Raw genomic sequence first — 19,914 nt, 5'->3', positions numbered from 1 at the left:
TACAGTAACAAGGGCATGTCTCACATACACTAACAAGGGCATGTCTCACGTACAGTAACACAGGCATGTCTCACGTACAGTAACAAGGGCATGTCTCACGTACAGTAACAAGGGCATGTCTCACATACAGTAACAAGGGCATGTCTCACGTACAGTAACAAGGGCATGTCTCACGTACAGTAACAAGGGCATGTCTCACGTACAGTAACAAGGGCATGTCTCACGTATAGTAACAAGGGCATGTCTCACGTACAGTAACAAGGGCATGTCTCACGTACAGTAACAAGGGTATGTCTCACGTACAGTAACACAGGCATGTCTCACGTACAGTAACAAGGGTATGTCTCACGTACTGTAACAAGGGCATGTCTCACGTACAGTAGTAGCAAGGGCATGTCTCACATACAGTAGTAGCAAGGGCATGTCTCACATACAGTAGTAGCAAGGGCATGTCTCACATACAATAGCAAGGGCATGTCTCACATACAGTAGCAAGGGCATGTCTCACATACAGTAGCAAGGGCATGTCTCACATACAGTAGCAAGGGCATGTCTCACATACAGTAGCAAGGGCATGTCTCACATACAGTAGCAAGGGCATGTCTCACATATAGTATCAAGGGCATGTCTCACATACAATAGCAAGGGCATATCTCACATACAGTAGCAAGGGCATGTCTCACGTACAGTAACAAGGGCATGTCTCACGTACAGTAACAAGGGCATGTCTCACATACAGTAGCAAGGGCATGTCTCACATACAGTAGCAAGGGCATGTCTCACATACAGTAGCAAGGGCATGTCTCACATACAGTAGCAAGGGCATGTCTCACATACAGTAGCAAGGGTATGTCTCATGTTAAGCTAAACAAAATCAGCTAGTAGGAAAAATATACACTGATGAAATCTCAAAAAATTCAATATAGTAAACTATTTAGCAATTATGAAAATAATGATCAAAATTGGCATAAAAAGTTCAGCATGATATAAGAAAACTTTAGTCTATTGCAGCTCATCTTGCAACAGTAGAGTCTAGTTACTTTGTGTATGCAATACAATACACAGTTTGGATTAAAATTTCTCTTTAATTGCAAGAGTGACAAGTTGAAAAGTAAAAGAACGCATCACAACACTTTAACAAGAGTTAAGTAAAACAAGCAATGATAAGTAAAACAAGCCATGATATCTAATTTAAACAAATTAAAGAAGTTGACTAATTTTTTTTTTTTTTGCAGTACTGCTTAAGTAGCATTTTCTACTGGACACAAATTTGGAAATATACTAAAAAATAATTAGCCTCACTTTACCTGTTCAAACCCCAAAATACTGTAACATGTAAAAATCTTAATTGCAAAAACAATATATAATGAATATTTATCTATACAGTAGTTTAATATTTACAGTAGAGCATACTCAAAAGCTTATTTATAAAAGCCTTATAAACCTATAAAAATCACTAGCTTATAAAATCTCTATACTGCATTTTCTTGACCTATTGATGGAGACAAAAGCAAGAACTCCCCTAAGCTGACCCTTGAGAAAAAGAAAAAGTAATAGAGAGTATGAGGCGTGAACACAGTGGAATGTCTGCTCCCTAGACATGAGAAACAACTAAAATGTGTTAGATCAATTCAGGTTATAATAGAACACAGTAATACTCTCATTACAATATTTAAGGGAACAAGATCTTTTCACTTATGCTCACAAACTATGGGCATTATTGCAAGAGCTCATGCACTACTGTGGGTAAGGCTCACACAGCAGGGACAACCCAGACCATGATTCCCCCCATGCTGTATTTATCAAAAGTACACTAATTTCTCCTCGGACCTCGTATCATATTACAATCTTATCGTTTAAGATGACACATCTCGTAGTAAAACCTCTTTTTACAGCTTGTATTTTTTTAATCATAGTGAACTATGAACCATAGGCATTGCTTTATACAAATACAATGTATAGTAAATTAATTTATATACTTTTTTATGTATTTGCCATTGACTGCACCTAATTATTAAGATCAATGCTATAAACTTATATTTTTTTAATATTATAAGCAAACAGTATCTGTGAAGCATAGAAAATGCTATTTGTTCTGGCATGCACATGCACACGTGCGCACAAGCACACGCACACACATACAAAAAAAATACACACATGACAATTAAGAAACACAACAGACCTACACTATTTCACATACTATTATTACATGCCAGAGCAGACAGTTACAGTATTACAGTGCAAAGATATCTCTATATGGGCTCCTCAGCTATTTTATTATAATACTGTATAATTAAGAAACTTTTTTGTAATATTATACATGTGCTTGCATGTGTATATTAATAGGGTGATGCTTTTATTATTAAACCTTAGCAAATACAGACTTTAAACTAGAAGTGTACCGATACCAGTATTTTGACCGATATTTCTTTTTATTGCCATCGAAAGCCTATATTATTTGCTACATTTTGAACTTTATTTGAAATAACTGTCAACTGAAGTACCGTGTTTTATTATTTTTGTCAACTATCCAAAAAAATTTGCCATTAATGGCAAGTTGCCAACTATTATTTTTTTCCTATGAAAACATAAAACATATTCAGATTAATGAAATACAAGTCATATAAAAATACTCTATTCAAAATCAGTTATATACTGAAATTAAATTAGATATTGCTGAAAATTTGTGATACTGTATTTTAGCAGTAAATTTTATATCTCAGAACACAAGTTTTTGTTTATTTTCCAGCCTGAATTTTTAAAGTTGCCATTACATTATGACGAGATTTGCAACAAAATGCACACTTTGGCAGGCTTTACTATTTCTACTGAGATTATTTTGAAACAAAATTTTAATATTACAGTATTTACTAAAAAAATATAAATTTATAACTTGTTATTATTATTAGAGAACATTTAAAAATATTAGAAATTTTAGTTAAAGTTTAAAAATTATTTTAATTATTAAAAATTTTAAATTTATTAGAAAACATTTAACAAAAATTCCTATAATCAAACTAGAATGTTGTCTGGGGTCAGATTCACGAAGCCGATTAAGCATGCACTTACGAACCTAAACATCTTTTCTCAATCTTTGGCGGCTTTGTTTACAATTATTAGACAGTTAATGAGCTCCGAAGCACCAGGAGGCTGTTTATAACAATAACAACAGTTGATTGGGAAGTTTCATGTTTTTAAACTGTTTAATAAATGTTATCAAAGCCGTCAAAGATTGAGGAAAGATGTACAAGTTTGTAAGTACTTGCGTAACTGCTTCGTGAATCAGGCCCCTGGTCTTGCCAATAATACCAAATAATGGCTTTGCAGAAGTACTTGGAAAAATTCAGAATGAAATACGTAATAAGAAAAAAGCTTCCATTTAACTAGCCATGCTTACGTTTTCATAACTAAATATCAAAGAAATTTAAATCTGAACACATACTCGTGTAAACGTGATTCGGGTCACCTTAACTGAATATTTAAAAAGATGACTACAATAATGATATTTAATAATTTGTTATCAGATGTTAGAACTTTACCTACCTGTGTCAGAAAAAAAAACAGTATTGAAATAGTGGCCAAAATCTTACCAATATTGATATATAGAAATAGATTGATATCAGTGAAACAGATAGTGGTACACTTTTAAATGAAGTTAATATCAGCTCCTATTATCCTGCTCATTGGCTAGTAAATATGCTAGCTACCAATCACCTGTACTCCACATCCAGTGTAAAGGCTTAATGTTCATTTTCAAGATATAGTTAACCCAGTATTTTGCAGGTTTATCAGATTCTTTAATAGCTCATTGAAATACTGAAATATGTGCAAATCATAATTAAAGAGGTTTTTCTAAATTTAAAATACAGTATTAAATTTAAGAGGTTTTACTAAATTTAAAATAAATATTTTGCTACACCTGTGAATTAAGAAAATACGATTTGTGGTCCAAAATAATGAATCCTAAATTATGACCTAGAAGTCCTCTGTAACTTATTTTTAACCTGGTCCAGCATCAGAGAAATTAGTGTTGAGCACTTGATATCTATTAAAGCATTTTCAAGTTCAACAGTTCATTCAATCTTCCCTCATCCAGTGCGTAACTCATGAGTAACTGTGAAATGCACTGAGCAGCTCTTATGGGGAATCATGTTTCCGTGGCCATCCCTTATGGCTGGCCTGCAACGTAGTGGCGTACAAGAGAAGCCATCAGGGCAGTCCTCATCAAGCGGGGGCATCGCTGCAGAAAGTGGAGGGTTGCCATCAAGCAACATCATCAAAATTTTGCTACTTTATTCTATTCTTTCAACTTTAATTAGCTGCCAGCTACTGTACAATGTAAAGGGTGGGATTAGCAAATTATAACCATAAAAAATAAATACAGTAAATATGCAGCAAATATGTATTATACAGCATTATAAAAATAATAAAACTAATTTAATATTATCCATAATACAACAAAAAGATAACACCACTGCTGAGAACAATATCCATATATATTCAGCAAGTAGCAATTACAACAATGTGTGAGATGAAACACTTAACACATCTTACTGATAATTAGTACAAGTTGGAGTAGAACATTTGGCAGACCTTGGTAGTCAATTGCACAAATATGTATGAAGCATAAAGCAATAAAATTTCACTAGCCACTTATTATGTATTCTATACCTTGCGTGTACACCTATCGTATTCAGCAATCATGTAAATTCCCAGGACTAAACACACAATTATCCAGATTTAATGTGCAACAGTCAAGAAACTTTCAGAGTTGATCTGGGCTCAATTTAAATGTTGAGGTTTAGAGCTCCATTTCTGTAAGTCTGACACTAACACAGTAAGGTTGTCATACAGTATAGGAAATATTGAAGCAAATAAAGAAACAAGAAAAGCAGGTAGAGTAGTGTTCCAATCCCTGAGAAGAATACTGTATTGGTTCTTATCCAACTACAAATATTTTATAAGGTATTGGAAATAATATTCATTAAATCTACTCTAGAAATAATGACCCTAAATGAAAATGGAGTAAAAAAAGAGGTGTAGCAAAGCATTGATTTACACAAAATCTATCGGTGTATATATACATGCATCAATTTCAATTTCAGTAGTGAGCTGAAGAAATTATTAACACTTCAAAGCAAATGATAGAGTGAAGCTGTTACATGAATAACTGGAAAGTTACGCAGAAAAACAGTAAGAACTATTGTGCCCTTCGAGTGAGTTTCCAAGATTTTGTGCTTACAGCATAAGCCAAAATTTGAGGACTTCAAATTATTGTTGTATCTTGCTTGCATGCATCAGATTCCTTACTATAATTCACAAAAGGATTGCAGCAAAGTTAATAAACAGAATGACATTTGTAGTTAGTTCAAAACTAGTCATAATCCAATTCTTAATAAAAATACCAAAACAAAAATCAATGCAGGCAGACTTTGATGTGTGGAATGCAGATAAGTGCTTTAATACTAAGGTTGAAAGTGTGTAGGTGAATTTCAACAGTACACAGATTGAATGCAGATTACCTCGAATAATGCTTGGGTCTGCCTCGTTCCAAGCAAGGTGTTGAGCTCTCACACACACACACACGCGCTACATTTTTATTTTACAAATATTTTGGAATATATTCCTTGAAGTGTAAACACATACACAGACATATAGTACACATACCATACTAAATATTTTTGGCATTATGTGATGTTTTTGTGGCTGGAAAGTGAAGGAGGCATTAAATTTTAATGTCCAAATAAGTATTTAATTGAGTAGTGAGAAAAGTGTACTCTTGAAGTTTCTGGAACCTAACACAATTTTTGCCATATATATTGTATCTATACATTTTAATTAGTTTTATATTTATAGCTTATATAGGAATGTAAACACCACACAAATTAATGACACTTGAATGTTGTTTTCTTTTCCATAATATGATACTGCATTTACTTTTCTATGATGGAAAGAAATTGAAATTAAATTGTTAACTTATGCCCATCATTAACTTCTGTATATGTGAAATTTTTTGCACTGCATAAATGAAATGTATAATTTATTTTATTAACAGAAAAAATGTGTCTCTTCATTTGTTATACTTTTGTATAATTTAGCAGAAAAAGAACATGCGGAATTTGAGTTTGATATATGGAAGAATGCAAAACAATACTGTACTTCAATTTCCTAAGACACTAAAAGTGGCCCGGTAACTCTGCTACTCATGGCAATGCTTCAAATTTGTGTGCACACGCACCAAGTGGTGATTCACTTCTCTGCTTGTATGTTAATACAGTATATAAAATGTATACATTTTAAATCTTACCAAGGTGTGTGCTTCAGTGACATTCCTTGGTAGCCTGTTTCACTTATCTACAACTCTTTCTGATCTAGTTACCTGCTTTACAGTACAGTACCTCTTTTGTATCTGAATCTATTGAATTGTTGAATTTGTATTCTAATTCTATGGATTAACTTTGGTCATTTTATGCTTAACATTTTTAATGGAGTTGATGTCCATCCCTTATTACAGTGACCAGAACTGCACAGCTACTGTAATCTAGGTGTGTTCTTAATTGTGCTAAGCAAAGATGTAGGATGGCATTCATAGTCTTGTTCCTAACACTTCTAGAAACGAAGCCAAGGATTGTATTAACCTTGTTTCATAATTTGATGTGCTGTCATCTTGGTTTTCAGTCTGCATTAATCATTAATCCCTAATCCCTTTCACAAATGCATTTGACAATATCAATATTAATAAGTTGACAGCTAGTGCAGGTTTAATGCCAAGACAGCAATGCATCAATGTATACAGTACACCCTCCCAAATCCAGACCATCTTATAATGGATCCTTCCAAACAACGGATGAAATTCGCCCACTACAGTCCCCTCTGAAAACTACATTTCTAAAATAAATAAAAACAGATTTCAGAGGGATATGTCAATTATGAGAAGACAGTGCTGAGCCAGAATGACTATTCAGGAGGAACGCAATGGGATCTGGATCATCAGTTCATTGCATACAGTAATTTCCATTAAATTACTAAATTGCACTCTTTTGTATTTTTGCTGATCCTACATTTTATTGGTAAATATTATTAAAAATTATGTATTTATACTTCAGAAAGATTTTACAAAGTTTGTACTGTACTTTACTATCAACTGTACAAACAATTCTATGTATGTCAGTTTTTCTGAGGTATCCTGGACTACTATAAGGGCAAGCATACTGACTGTTTTCCTAGCGTACGGGTGTGGTCTGATCTCATTACTCAAGTACTTTCATTAGCTTTTCTTCTAATACATGTATATTATTTGTGAGTTGAAGACATGTATGAAATCACACAAGAGTACAAAGAATTTCTTTACCATAGACAATAATGCCAAGTTAAAACAAATATAAATAATCATAGATAAGGAGGAAAGTGTCTGGTGTTGGTGCAAGCATTGTTTCTGACAAAAAAAATACAAGGGAAGCAGATCATGTAGTTTGTGAATAAAATCAAAAGCAATGATGGAAAAAGAAGTGACATGAAAACACTGTAACTTTCTAAGCATGAGGATTTTAAATGATGCTGTTTACCAAGATTTATGTAGCGTTGTAGCCTGGTGCTGACTGTTGGTGACGAACAGTTAGTCTGTAGCTGAGAGAATGGATTAACCATGGAAACTGAGGACTTCAAAACTAGTAAGTTTAAGTTGGCATTACATAGTGTTATAACTGCATTAAGCTGCCTCTGTGTTAGCAATAGACCCATGAAAATCATCCTATACACACAAGATAAAATGGTGAATGAGTGATGTGTTTTCTTAAATGTTTCTGTCACACCACATACCATCACAACAGGAATACAGTAAAATGATTGCTTCACGCCAAACGATTAGACTGTCTTGCAAACAAGTGCAGTGATAACTGACAGGAACAGCTTGAACCAACTCACCTGGACGATTCTCGCCACCATCCTTAGCAGAGTTCTTGTGGTGGTGATGGTGACGGTGACGGTGGTGTCGGGAACGCCGGCGGTAATTTCCTGGAACATGGACTCCAACATAGATAGAGTGGGCACGATGACCCTCTAAGTCATCCATGTTGAATGAGTGGTGCTGTGCCACACCAGGATCCCTGGGAGGCTCTTCCTCTGGGGAAGCAACATTTCCACTGCTGTCCATCTTCTTATTGCTGAACCCATCCATCATTGAAAGAATTCGGGAGAGAGGTATAGCCATTAGCATGAGCAGTGGTGAAACATTTTAGTTTACATTGATAACATTATTGCATTTCCTATGTACATTCTAAAAAAAAAGGTGGTTATTAAACAGTCACTATGCTAAGCTATTTGATTCAAAGATCACTTTACATTAATAATCATGCACTACTACTTCCTGACCCATTCTTTTACCAAAATTAAACACTACTATTGACCATATACAGCATTGATTGATATATACACAATACAGTACTTTTGGTTATATATGACTGCATTGCTGGCATTGTTGATCTTATAATGCAAGCTTCCTATGCTTCTAGCTATTTTCTTAGTGTCTGGATTAAGAAGAGCAATCAAGTTACCAAATTCATGGTAAAGAAAACTCTAGTAATTATTGAAGGATTTATTTTCTACAGCATTTCGTTCCACTCTGGAACATCTTCATGTAAAGAATGAATACACAAGGTGCAATTTTGAGTTCAATATGCATGTGGGAGAGGTGAAGTTGTGTCAGGTGAGGTGAAGGGTCAATGGAATATAGGGGCAATCAAATAAAGAGTCAATCAAATATTGGGCAAGGTGGTGGGTGGGAAGAACTCAGTAGAGATGACATTGTTCAGTGCTGTTTGCTGGGATCTGGATCTGTGTGTAGGCAAAGTAGTAAAGTCATTATTCTGTTTTTTTAGGGTGGGTCTTTTTTCTCTTACGAGTAGCGGTGTTTTGGTCTGGCGCTGTCGGTTTGACTTGATATTGAATGGAACCGACAGCCTCCGACCAAAGATTGGAATTCATTATTTACTACAAAAACAAAAAGAACTGCTGATGTAATACTTAAAAATAGCCCCAATAAACAATAGAACCTTCAGCAAAAAGCAAACATGGCACTGTATACCAATTTACTGTACATGCCCCAATGAAGGATGTCACCTTCGATCTACTTATATTGGTATGGCCACCACTAAGCTTTCGAGGAGACTGATCTGCCACCTTCAAGCTAGTGCCCCTAGAAACCATATGCAAAGTGTGCATAACACAACACTCACTAGGAATATGCTAGTAGATAATACAACAACCCTAGCTTCCACCACTGCCCCAAAAAAGATTGCAAATCTTGGAAGTTATACTCATGAGAAAAAAAAAGCCCACCCTAAATATACAGAATAACAACCGCTACTTTGCCTGCACACAAATACAGATCTCACTAAACAGCACCAGACAACATTTCTACTGAACTCACTCCACCTACCGCCTTACCCAAAGTTTGATTGGCCCCTTTCCCCTTATCCCACTATTCCTTACTCTATGTTTGATTGCCCTATATTCCTTCAGCCTTTCACCTCACCCGACACAACTTCACCTCCCCCACTTGCATATTTAACCCAAACTTGCACCTTGTGTATTCACTCTTTACCTTAAGATGTTCCACAGTGGAACAAAATGATGTAGAAAATAAATTCTTCAGAAATACCTAGAATTTTCATTACCATGAATTTTGGTAACTTGATTACTCTTTATAATCCTGAGAGTAAGAAAATACTGAGGTTAGAAACATAGATAGCTTACACTATAAGAACAACAATGCCAGCAATGCGGTCATATTTAACCAAATATATTTAAAGAAATGCCTGCTGCCCAAGTATACAAACAATTGAGTACTGTACTGTATATGATAAAAGTGTATTCTACCACCATTATTAGTACCATCTCCAAAGCTGTTTATACTCATCTCTGAAATACTGTATGTTAACATTAAGTTAAATAAAATGTGCAGTCATGTTACATTCTACTTCATGGAACCTTTCCCAGAGTTCATGTACAATGATCGACTTATCAGCTAATGTTACAATGGTAATATCTTACAAATGAGATGTTTGCAATAATCGGTTCCAAATTGTTTTTCACCTTCTGCCCATTCTCATGGCTAGATATCGAGAAACTACAATGATACCACTATTAGTATGCTATACTACAGGTAATGTATCCACCATTTATACTGCTGCGTACATTGTTTATACAGTATATTTAATCTGTTGTAATGCCATATCATAAAAGGTTATTTGTATAATTTTCCAAGGTAAAGGGTTTACACTACATATATGTAAACCTGATGTGTATACACAAGGTATGGGTCTAAACTGAATGTAAGTAAACCTGATGTGTGTACACAGGATGTATGCAAACCTGATGTATGTACACAAGTGTAAGTATAACTGGTGGATGTACACAGGGTGTACGTATAACTGGTGGATGTACACAGGCTGTATGTAATCATGATGGCTGCACACAGGTAAGAACATAGATACCTTGGAATTAATGAGATGGTCATCATTATCTCAGAGCAAGTGCAATACAAAATTAACACTTTCCCTTGTCTCTTATTAAAGGAGTTCCATACTGTTTTGACTTGCTAACTTTGCATTTAATTTAACAAGCATTTCTTAAAGGTTATAGATATGATGAATGAAGACGATTAATAAAGATTCCCGCTGAATGATTGCTCGAGAAATTTCCATAAAGAGTGAGACATTATTATACTAACAATTATTTTCTCTATTTCTCGATGAGGAGTTGGAAATTTCTTTTCTTGCTTATTATTTCTTGCTTCAAGTTTTGCTAACCATTAGTTTTGAGAATGGCTGCTGAAAAGCTAAACACACTTAGCCTATTACAATATGTATGTAACCATATTTATTACATACATAAAGAAAAGGTTACATACAGTGAGAAAACTCACCCAAAAATTTGTTATGTTTACCATATTTTTCAACATTTTAAAACAGTTAATACCTTGAAATTGTTAAATATAATGCAATATTTAGTGATGAGTACACTATTTCAAAATCGTTAGTAAGGAATAACCCTCTGAATGGTAATTGTTACTTGCAAAGTCCCATGAAAAGTGGTGCAGGCTTCAGTTGCCTATAATGTATGGGACAAACTCTGAACATTTTAAAATTTAGAATTTCTCAATAAAAATACAGTACACATATGTGCGAGAAACTACCTGAATTGTAATCTTGTGATATCTTGAGATATCTCTACAAGATATAGATCTATGAGATACAGTAATATCTGTACTGCAATTTAATTCTGCAGCTTTATAAAAATTTCATAAAATTTATCAGTTTAAACTCTTCTATTCCCTGATATAAGAGCAGTTAATATGGTTAAATAATCCTTGATATAGGAGCAGGCAATATAGATATTCCCTGACATGAAAGCAGATAAAATGGATATTCCCTAATGGATGACTGTACTCGTTGAATGCTTCTTAAATTTAACTATCGAATAAACATCTAAGTAAAAGAAGTCGAGTTGATATATTTCAACAAGTGACCATCTTTTTGAGGATATCTTGAGATGATTTCGGGGCTTAGTGTCCCCACGGCCCAGTCCTCGACCAGGCCTCCACCCCCAGAAAGCAGCCCTGACAGCTGACTAACTTCCAGGTACCTATTTACTGCTAGGTAACAGGGTCATCAGGGTGAAAGAAACTCTGCCCATTGTTTCTCGCAGACGCCCGGGATCGAACCCGGGACCACAGGACCACGAGTCCAGTGTTCTGTCCGCTTCATACTTGATACTTGATATATACTGTAATCTACTCCATTATTTCTTTTGCAATTGCTTTTGATGTTGTTTCAATATTCATGAAAACACTCAGGTAAACTTCAGTTTCTAATTCCTTTGTGACTATCCATTACCGGTCTTCATCATGAGTAAAAGGTATAAAAATAAAAAAACAATGATACAAATTGTTTGTATGTTAAATGTACTGGTAGCAGTGTATAATGGTGGACACATTGAAGTACAGCAGCATGTATGATAGGACTACAGAGATTGTGGGGGAAAGCTGACATGCATACGTCTGGAGTTTCCACATACACCCTGTGAGAGTTGGTCGGTTAGTGTGACAGGAGTGACACAGAAATGACACTTAAGAGTGACTTACTTTTTCCCCATGTTTCCTCTGTCAACGCTGAGCTACTGGGGAGGGGAAGAGAACAACAAATGAAGAGATAGACAGTATGGCAACAAAGCATGGCAACTATGGTAGGGGATACATGTTATTACATGGCTCAAGGGTAGACAGATAGACTCATCTGCTGGAACTATATGGCTCTTACTTCTACCCTGAATAAAGGTCAGATACAATGGTGGGCAGTGCCTCTCACTCTGGCTTAAAGGAAAGATAGCATGAGTGAACAGGTAGAATGACAATGAAATTGCCAAATGAGCTCCAATGAAGTAAACATAACTGGCTACTTCAAGAAGATATTAATCATTCTGTTTGAAAATGAAGGAGTGTGAGAAACAGGTTCATCATCTTAATTATTCCATTCAATAAAACATTACAACTCACTGTTAACCAAATAATACACTGATGGTCATTCTACTCAGCATACAACAAAAATTCTACTAGAGAAATGCCGGGTGTCCTGTTTCATCCAACATCTTCACAAGAATTTGGGTCAATAAGATAATGTTATAATCAATAAGATCAATATTAAGATAAATATACAGTAAGAATAAAGGGAACAAATAAAATGTGAAATAATGAGGTGGAAACACTATTGATGCAATTGAGGCATGGCAACTGTGATATTTACTGAAGGTGGGGTTCAGCAACCTTAACATCTTTAAGGAGCAGGAGCAACTATATCTTCCTATATACAGGCAAACATCCCTGGCCTCATGGTGTCAACTTGCATGGCACTAATGTATGTCTTTATTTCAATGTTGCAGGAATTGCTTCATGACTAATGTCACTCACTCACTCACACAAAACAAAGAAGAATTTTTGAAAACTGCAACTTCAAAAACAAGAGGTCATAGATTCAAACTAAGGAAGCACAGCTGCCCCAAAAAAATTAGAAAGTTCACTATTGCAAACTGAGTTATAGATGATTAGAACAAGTTAAGTGAGAAGGTGGTGGTGGACAAAACGATCATAGTTTCAAAGTGTCATGTGACAAAGTTTACTAGGGAAATGGGACATCACGAGCATAGCTCTTATCCTGTAACTACACTTAGGTACTGCAATTACACACACAGATACACACATAAAGGCGTGCATTAAAATGTATTCCAGAACAAGAGGTCATGATCACCATATTTAAAATCATGACATTGTTGGAGTATGTTGATAAAGTAGACTTCTTACTGCCTGCCCAAGACAATAAGAGGACATAATTACATCATTAAGAAACACCAATGTAAAAAGATTATCAGAAAATATTTAATTTGAAAGTTGAATGTGCTAAAACTTCAGATAGTTTTTTATTTTTTGTAATTTATAAAGGAGACAGGACACCACGAGCATAGTTCTCTTCCTGAAACTACAATTAGGATATTTACACATAGGTCTGCCATACGTTTAATGGTCTTTTTTGTCTTGTGCCTCGTATCAGCCAATCAAAGTGCAGCACCTTAATGTGTAGCACTACAGCATTAGTATATCCTATACAACCAGGCAGCAAGTAAGCCAACATGTAGGCCTATGGGTGAGCCTCAACAAGGCACTGTGTTCCCAAGATGTAAGGAATACTCAATAAACACTTCAAAACTACAATAGGCCTATCATATACCTCGTCCAGATCATCAACACAAGAGAACACAGCAATCACACATAACAGTGTTCCACCAGCGGTGGGATACTAACACGGTGGTGCTACACACTTGAGCACTGCACTATGATTAGCTGATACACATCACACTTCAAAGTTTCCATTAAGCATATGTCAGGCACACACATTCTCTCACTTGCTCTCTGAGAGATACAAAACTGAAGGAAATTCAATATTCAACTGTAGATATATTTTTAGACTGGCTTAGAACACAGGTGCTCTACTCCTATTCCTAATACCATAGAAATTCAACATAAGAATACATATTATAACCCATTCACATTTCATAATTCCTAATTTACTGCTGAAACAAATATACTGACAAAAGACCACTAATGAAACTTTGCAAGTGGCCCACAATGACTTGTAAGCTCATAGCAAATTTTGCTGGGACAAATACTTGTCAGTTCAAAGACATCAAGAACTCAAAAGAGGATTGACTATTACCTCACATTCTCTGGCTCTCTTATTAACACATAAATGAATACGTGACAAAATTAAATGGATTACTATTTCAACTAGTGCAAAATACAAATGTGTTCTTTGCACACAAAAAACAATAAACGACAGTACCTGTACTTACAACACACACAAGACATCATCAAAACCTGTTACAAACATCAATGAGGGTCCTGATCAGTATATAAATAAAAGACACGACAAAAACCAGTCACAACAATCAGTGATGAGAGGACAGGAAAAAGTACTGAAGGCAGAGTAACAGAGCAGGAGTTATAGAGTGGATTGTGAGAAAAGTGGCTGGATCACGACACCTATAGGCCAGTAGAGTGACGAGACTACTAGAAGATCAGAGTTTTGTGAGATGGAGACCAACGCTTGAGTGATATTTAAATAAAAGTAAAGTTGATAAAAATAGGTAGGGAACCCTGTCGCATATCAAAGGGAATAAGACCATCGGGAACTTTAATGTATGAAGCTGAGAACTACTAGATCCAAGGCCCAGCAACATGTGATGGAACCCTAAATAATACATACTGCCTCCATCATAATAGCTTCAACGTCCCAGTGTGCCAATCAGCATAGGTTAGCTAAAAATGATGAATCATGAAGGGGTTCACACAAATGTTTAACATAAACTAATCTTAATTCAAATTAGTATTATTCAAATTAGTTAATCTTTGTGGTGGCAAATCACAATTGCCAAATTTGAGAGGATGGGATGCTGTTTCATCCATACCTCTGCAGCTGGAGGTCACAAGAGGGGCAGCTCCTCCCCTTCCGCGCCTTCGATTTAGCTGAAGGAAGACAGCTACTGCAGAACTCACATACTTGGTTCCAATTTCCCGCCATTCTGCTTGTCATGACAAATATAGACATTGTTTGAGCAACGTGATATTCTGCATAGTGCCTAATTCTGGACGAATGTGGCTTCTCACACTTATTGAGACATTCTTCACCATGCCAGACTTTATCTCAATGATTAGCCATAAAAGGGCAGTAAATCACCTTTCTTGTCATCCATAACTATTAAAACTTAAATATTTTAACATTGCATGCCATTTTCAAATGTTTGTTCATGAGGTTGGTCAGCAAGTCTGATATATTAAATTATAGGTCATTTGGGACCTATGGAAAACTGATATTTCATGAATATTTACAAAGGCAATGGACTGCTCTGTCCTTACGTATATGAACAATATACTAGGCATTCAAATAAAACTATAACAGTTTTCTTCGTCTGTTATTAACACTCTCCAGAACAAAGTCTTCATGCAACAAGTAATAATCCAGCAAAATTGCCAAATGCTCATAAGTATCTGCAGATTTACTAATAAAGATATGCACATTGTGTTTAGCGGCAAAAGTGGGAGCACATTGACATGAGAAGTAACCAATCTCAGTAATGTACCTGGCACCAGAATGTGCTCAGATCTAGAGCACACTGCCATGAGAAGTAGCCAACCTCCATGATGTACCTGGAACCAGTATGTCCTCAGGTCTGAAGCACATTGACACGAGAAGTAACCACTCTCCGTAATGTACCTGGCACCAGAATGTGCTCAGATCAGGAGCACATTGCCATGAGAAGTAGCCAACCTCCGTGATGTACCTGGAACCAGTATGTCCTCAGGTCTGAAGCACATTGACACGAGAAGTAACCAATCTCCGTAATGTGCCTGGCACCAAGATGTGCTCAGATCTGGAACACACTGGCACACAAGAAATAACCAACCTCCATGATGTACCTGGAACCAGGATGTGCTCAGGTCTGGAGCACAATGACATGAGAAGTAACCAACCTCTGTGTTGTACCTTGAGCCAGGATATGCTCAGGTCTGGAGCACTTGACACGAGAAGTAGCCAACCTTCGGGATGTACCTGGCACCAGGAACTGCTCAGGTCTGGAGCACAATGACATGAGAAGTAGCCAACGTCTGTGATGTTCCTGGAACCAGGATGTGCTCAAGTTTTGAACACATTGACACGAGAAGTAAACAACCTCTGTGATGTACCTCGGTTATCTTGAGATGATTTCGCGGCTTAGCGTCCCCGCAGCCTGGTCCTCGACCAAGCCTCCTTTTAGTTACACATCCCCAGGAAGCAGCCTGTAGCAGCTATCTAACTATCAGGTACCTATTTACTGCTAGGTGAACATACGCATCAGGGTGAAAGAAACTCTGCCCATTTGTTTCCGCCTACACTGGGAGTCGGACCCAGAACCTCAGAAATTACAAATCCTAAGCGCTGTCCACTCAGCTGTCAGGCCTCCCTCCATGATGTTCCTGGCACCAGGATATGCTCAGGTCTAGCGGATACGCACTAGGGGACACAGGTGGAAACTGAAAGCCCAAATGAGCCACAGAGATATTAGATAGAACTTTTTTAGTGTCAGAGTGGTTGACAAATGGAATGCATTAGGAAGTGATGCGGTGGAGGCTGACTCCATACACAGTTTCAAGTAATTACCTAAGTGTAATTACCTAAGTGTAGTTACAGGATGAGAGCTACGCTCGTGGTGTCCCGTCTTCCCAGCACTCTTTGTCATATAACAGAGATGATTTCGGGGCTTAGCGTCCCTGCGGCCCGGTCCTCGACCAGACCTCCTTTTTGTTACACACACCCCAGGAAACAGCCCGTAGCAGCTGTCTTAACACCCAGGTACCTGTTTACTGCTAGGTGAACTGGGGCATGAGGATGAAAGAAATTCTGCCCATTTGTTTCCGCCTCCACCGGGGATCGAACCCGCAGCCTTAGGGCTACGAATCCCGAGCGCTGTCTACTCAGCCGTCAAGCCCCCATAGTAAATATGATATGAAAAGTGTAAATATGATAGAGCCCAATAGGCTCGGGAACCTGTACACCTGTTGATTGACGGTTGAGAGACGGGACCTAAGAGCCAGAGCTCAACCCCCGCAAGCACAATTAGGTGAGTACAATTAGGTGAGGTCTGGAGCACATTGACATGAGACCAGGGCACCAGGTACATCATGTACCTAGTGCCAGGATGTGCTCAGATCTGGAGACAATTGACATGAGGTATCCAGCCTCCGTGATATACTTGGCACCAGATTGTGCTTGGATCAGGAGATAATTGGCATGAGGTAACCAGCCTCCAAGATGTCCCTGGCATCAGGATGTGTTCAGATCTGGAGACAATTGACAAGAGGTATCCAGCCTCCATGATGTACCTGGCACAAGGATGTGCTGAGATCTGGAGACAATTGGCATGAGTTATCCAGCCTCCATGATGTACCTGGCACAAGGATGTGCTGAGATCTGGAGACAATTGGCATGAGTTATCCAGCCTCCATGATGTACCTGGCACAAGGATGTGCTGAGATCTGGAGACAATTGGCATGAGTTATCCAGCCTCCATGATGTACCTGGCACAAGGATGTGCTGAGATCTGGAGACAATTGGCATGAGTTATCCAGCCTCCATGATGTACCTGGCACAAGGATGTGCTGAGATCTGGAGACAATTGGCATGAGTTATCCAGCCTCCATGATGTACCTGGCACAAGGATGTGCTCAGATCTGGAGACAATTGGCATGAGTTATCCAGCCTCCATGATGTACCTGGCACAAGGATGTGTTCAGATCTGGAGACAACTGGCATGAGGTAACTAGCCTCCAAGATGTACCTGGCACAGAGATGTGCTCAGATCTGGAGACAATTGACATGAGGTATCCAGCCTCCATGATGTAGCTACGTTGTAATTACCTAAGTGTAATTACAGTACTTAAGTGTAGTTACAGGATGAGAGCTAGCGTGGTGTCCCGTCTTCCCAGCACTCTTTGTCATATAACGCTTAGAAATTACTGACGGTTTTGGCCTCCACCACCTTCTCACTTAGCTTGTTCCACCGTCTACCACTGTTTGCGAAAGTGAATTTCACAAACATGGTGTGTGTGTGTGTGTGTGTGTGTGTGTGTGTGTGTGTGTGTGTGTGTGTGTGTGTGTGTGTGTGTGTGTGTGTGTGTGTGTGTGTGTGTGTGTGTGTGTGTGTGTGTGTATGTATGTATGTATGTATGTATGTATGTATGTATGTATGTATGTATGTATGTATGTATGTGTTTACTAGTTGTCTTTTTACGGGGGTTGAGCTTTGCTCTTTCGGCCCGCCTCTCAACTGTCAATCAACTGTTTACTAACTACTTTTTTTTTTCTTCTCCCTACACCACACACACACACACACCCCCCAGGAAGCAGCCCGTGACAGCTGACTAACTCCCAGGTACCTATTTACTGCTAGGTAACAGGGGCACTTAGGGTGAAAGAAACTTTGCCCATTTGTTTCTGCCTCGTGCGGGAATCGAACCCGCGCCACAGAATTACGAGTCCTGCGCGTTATCCACCAGGCATATGTATGTATGTATGTGTGTGTGTATGTGTGTATGTGTGTATGTGTGTATGTGTGTATGTATGTATGTATGTATGTATGTATGTATGTATGTATGTATGTATGTATGTATGTATGTATGTATGTATGTGTGTATGTGTGTATGTGTGTATGTGTGTATGTGTGTATGTATGTATGTGTGTATGTGTGTATGTGTGTATGTGTGTATGTATGTATGTATGTATGTATGTATGTATGTATGTATGTATGTATGTATGTATGTATGTATGTATGTATGTATGTATGTATATATGTATATATGTATATATGTATATATGTATATATATATATATATATATATATATATATATATATATATATATATATATATATATGTCGTACCTAGTAGCCAGAACTCACTTCTCAGCCTACTATTCAAGGCCCGATTTGCCTAATAAGCCAAGTTTTCCTGAATTAATATATTTACTATAATTTTTTTCTTATGAAATGATAAAGCAACCCTTTTCTCTATGTATGAGGTCAATTTTTTTTTTATTGGAGTTAAAATTAACGTAGATATATGACCGAACCTAACCAACCCTACCTAACCTAACCTAACCTATACTTATAGGTAAGGTTAGGTTAGGTAGCCAAAAAAAGCTAGGTTAGTTTAGGTTAGGTAGGTTAGGTAGACGAAAAAACATTAATTCATGAAAACTTGGCTTATTAGGCAAATCGGGCCTTGAATAGTAGGCTGAGAAGTGCGTTCTGGCTACTAGGTACGACATATATATATATATATATATATATATATATATATATATATATATATATATATATATATATATATATATATATATATATATATATATATATATATATATATATATATATATATATATATATATATATATATATATATATATATATATATATATATATATATATATATATATATATATATATATATATATATATATATATATATATATATATATATATATATATATATATATATATATATATATATATATATATATATATATATATATATATATATATATATATATATATATATATATATATATATATATATATATATATATATATATATATATATATATATATATATATATATATATATATATATATATATATATATATATATATATATATATATATATATATATATATATATATATATATATATATATATATATATATATATATATATATATATATATATATATATATATATATATATATATATATATATATATATATATATATATA

At 36.3% G+C, this 19,914-nt stretch overlaps 1 protein-coding gene across 29 annotated transcripts in view; it reads right to left on the bottom strand.

The window, feature by feature from the left end:
• Positions 1 to 19,914, bottom strand: part of LOC138349576 (electroneutral sodium bicarbonate exchanger 1-like) — a 287,070-nt gene that overhangs the window by 105,570 nt on the left and 161,586 nt on the right. For 9 of the 29 annotated variants that reach the window (XM_069333338.1, XM_069333316.1, XM_069333339.1 and 6 more), the window contains 3 exons: positions 15,016 to 15,129; positions 7,924 to 8,162; positions 4,199 to 4,240 (listed from right to left, as the gene is read on the bottom strand). In XM_069333338.1, coding sequence (XP_069189439.1) covers positions 4,199 to 4,240; positions 7,924 to 8,162; positions 15,016 to 15,128 — 394 coding nt within the window. In that variant the 5' untranslated portion in view covers position 15,129. Of the gene's footprint in view, positions 1 to 4,198; positions 4,241 to 7,923; positions 8,163 to 12,142; positions 12,178 to 15,015; positions 15,130 to 19,914 lie in introns of all 29 variants that reach the window. The other 20 variants (XM_069333333.1, XM_069333340.1, XM_069333342.1 and 17 more) reach the window with 5 other exon arrangements.

This window comes from Procambarus clarkii, chromosome 29, assembly GCF_040958095.1.
Source record: "Procambarus clarkii isolate CNS0578487 chromosome 29, FALCON_Pclarkii_2.0, whole genome shotgun sequence".
Taxonomy (NCBI): Eukaryota; Metazoa; Arthropoda; class Malacostraca; order Decapoda; family Cambaridae; genus Procambarus; species Procambarus clarkii.
The sequence above is the reverse complement of the archived record's forward strand: the minus strand, read 5'-3'. Positions and strand labels throughout refer to the sequence as shown.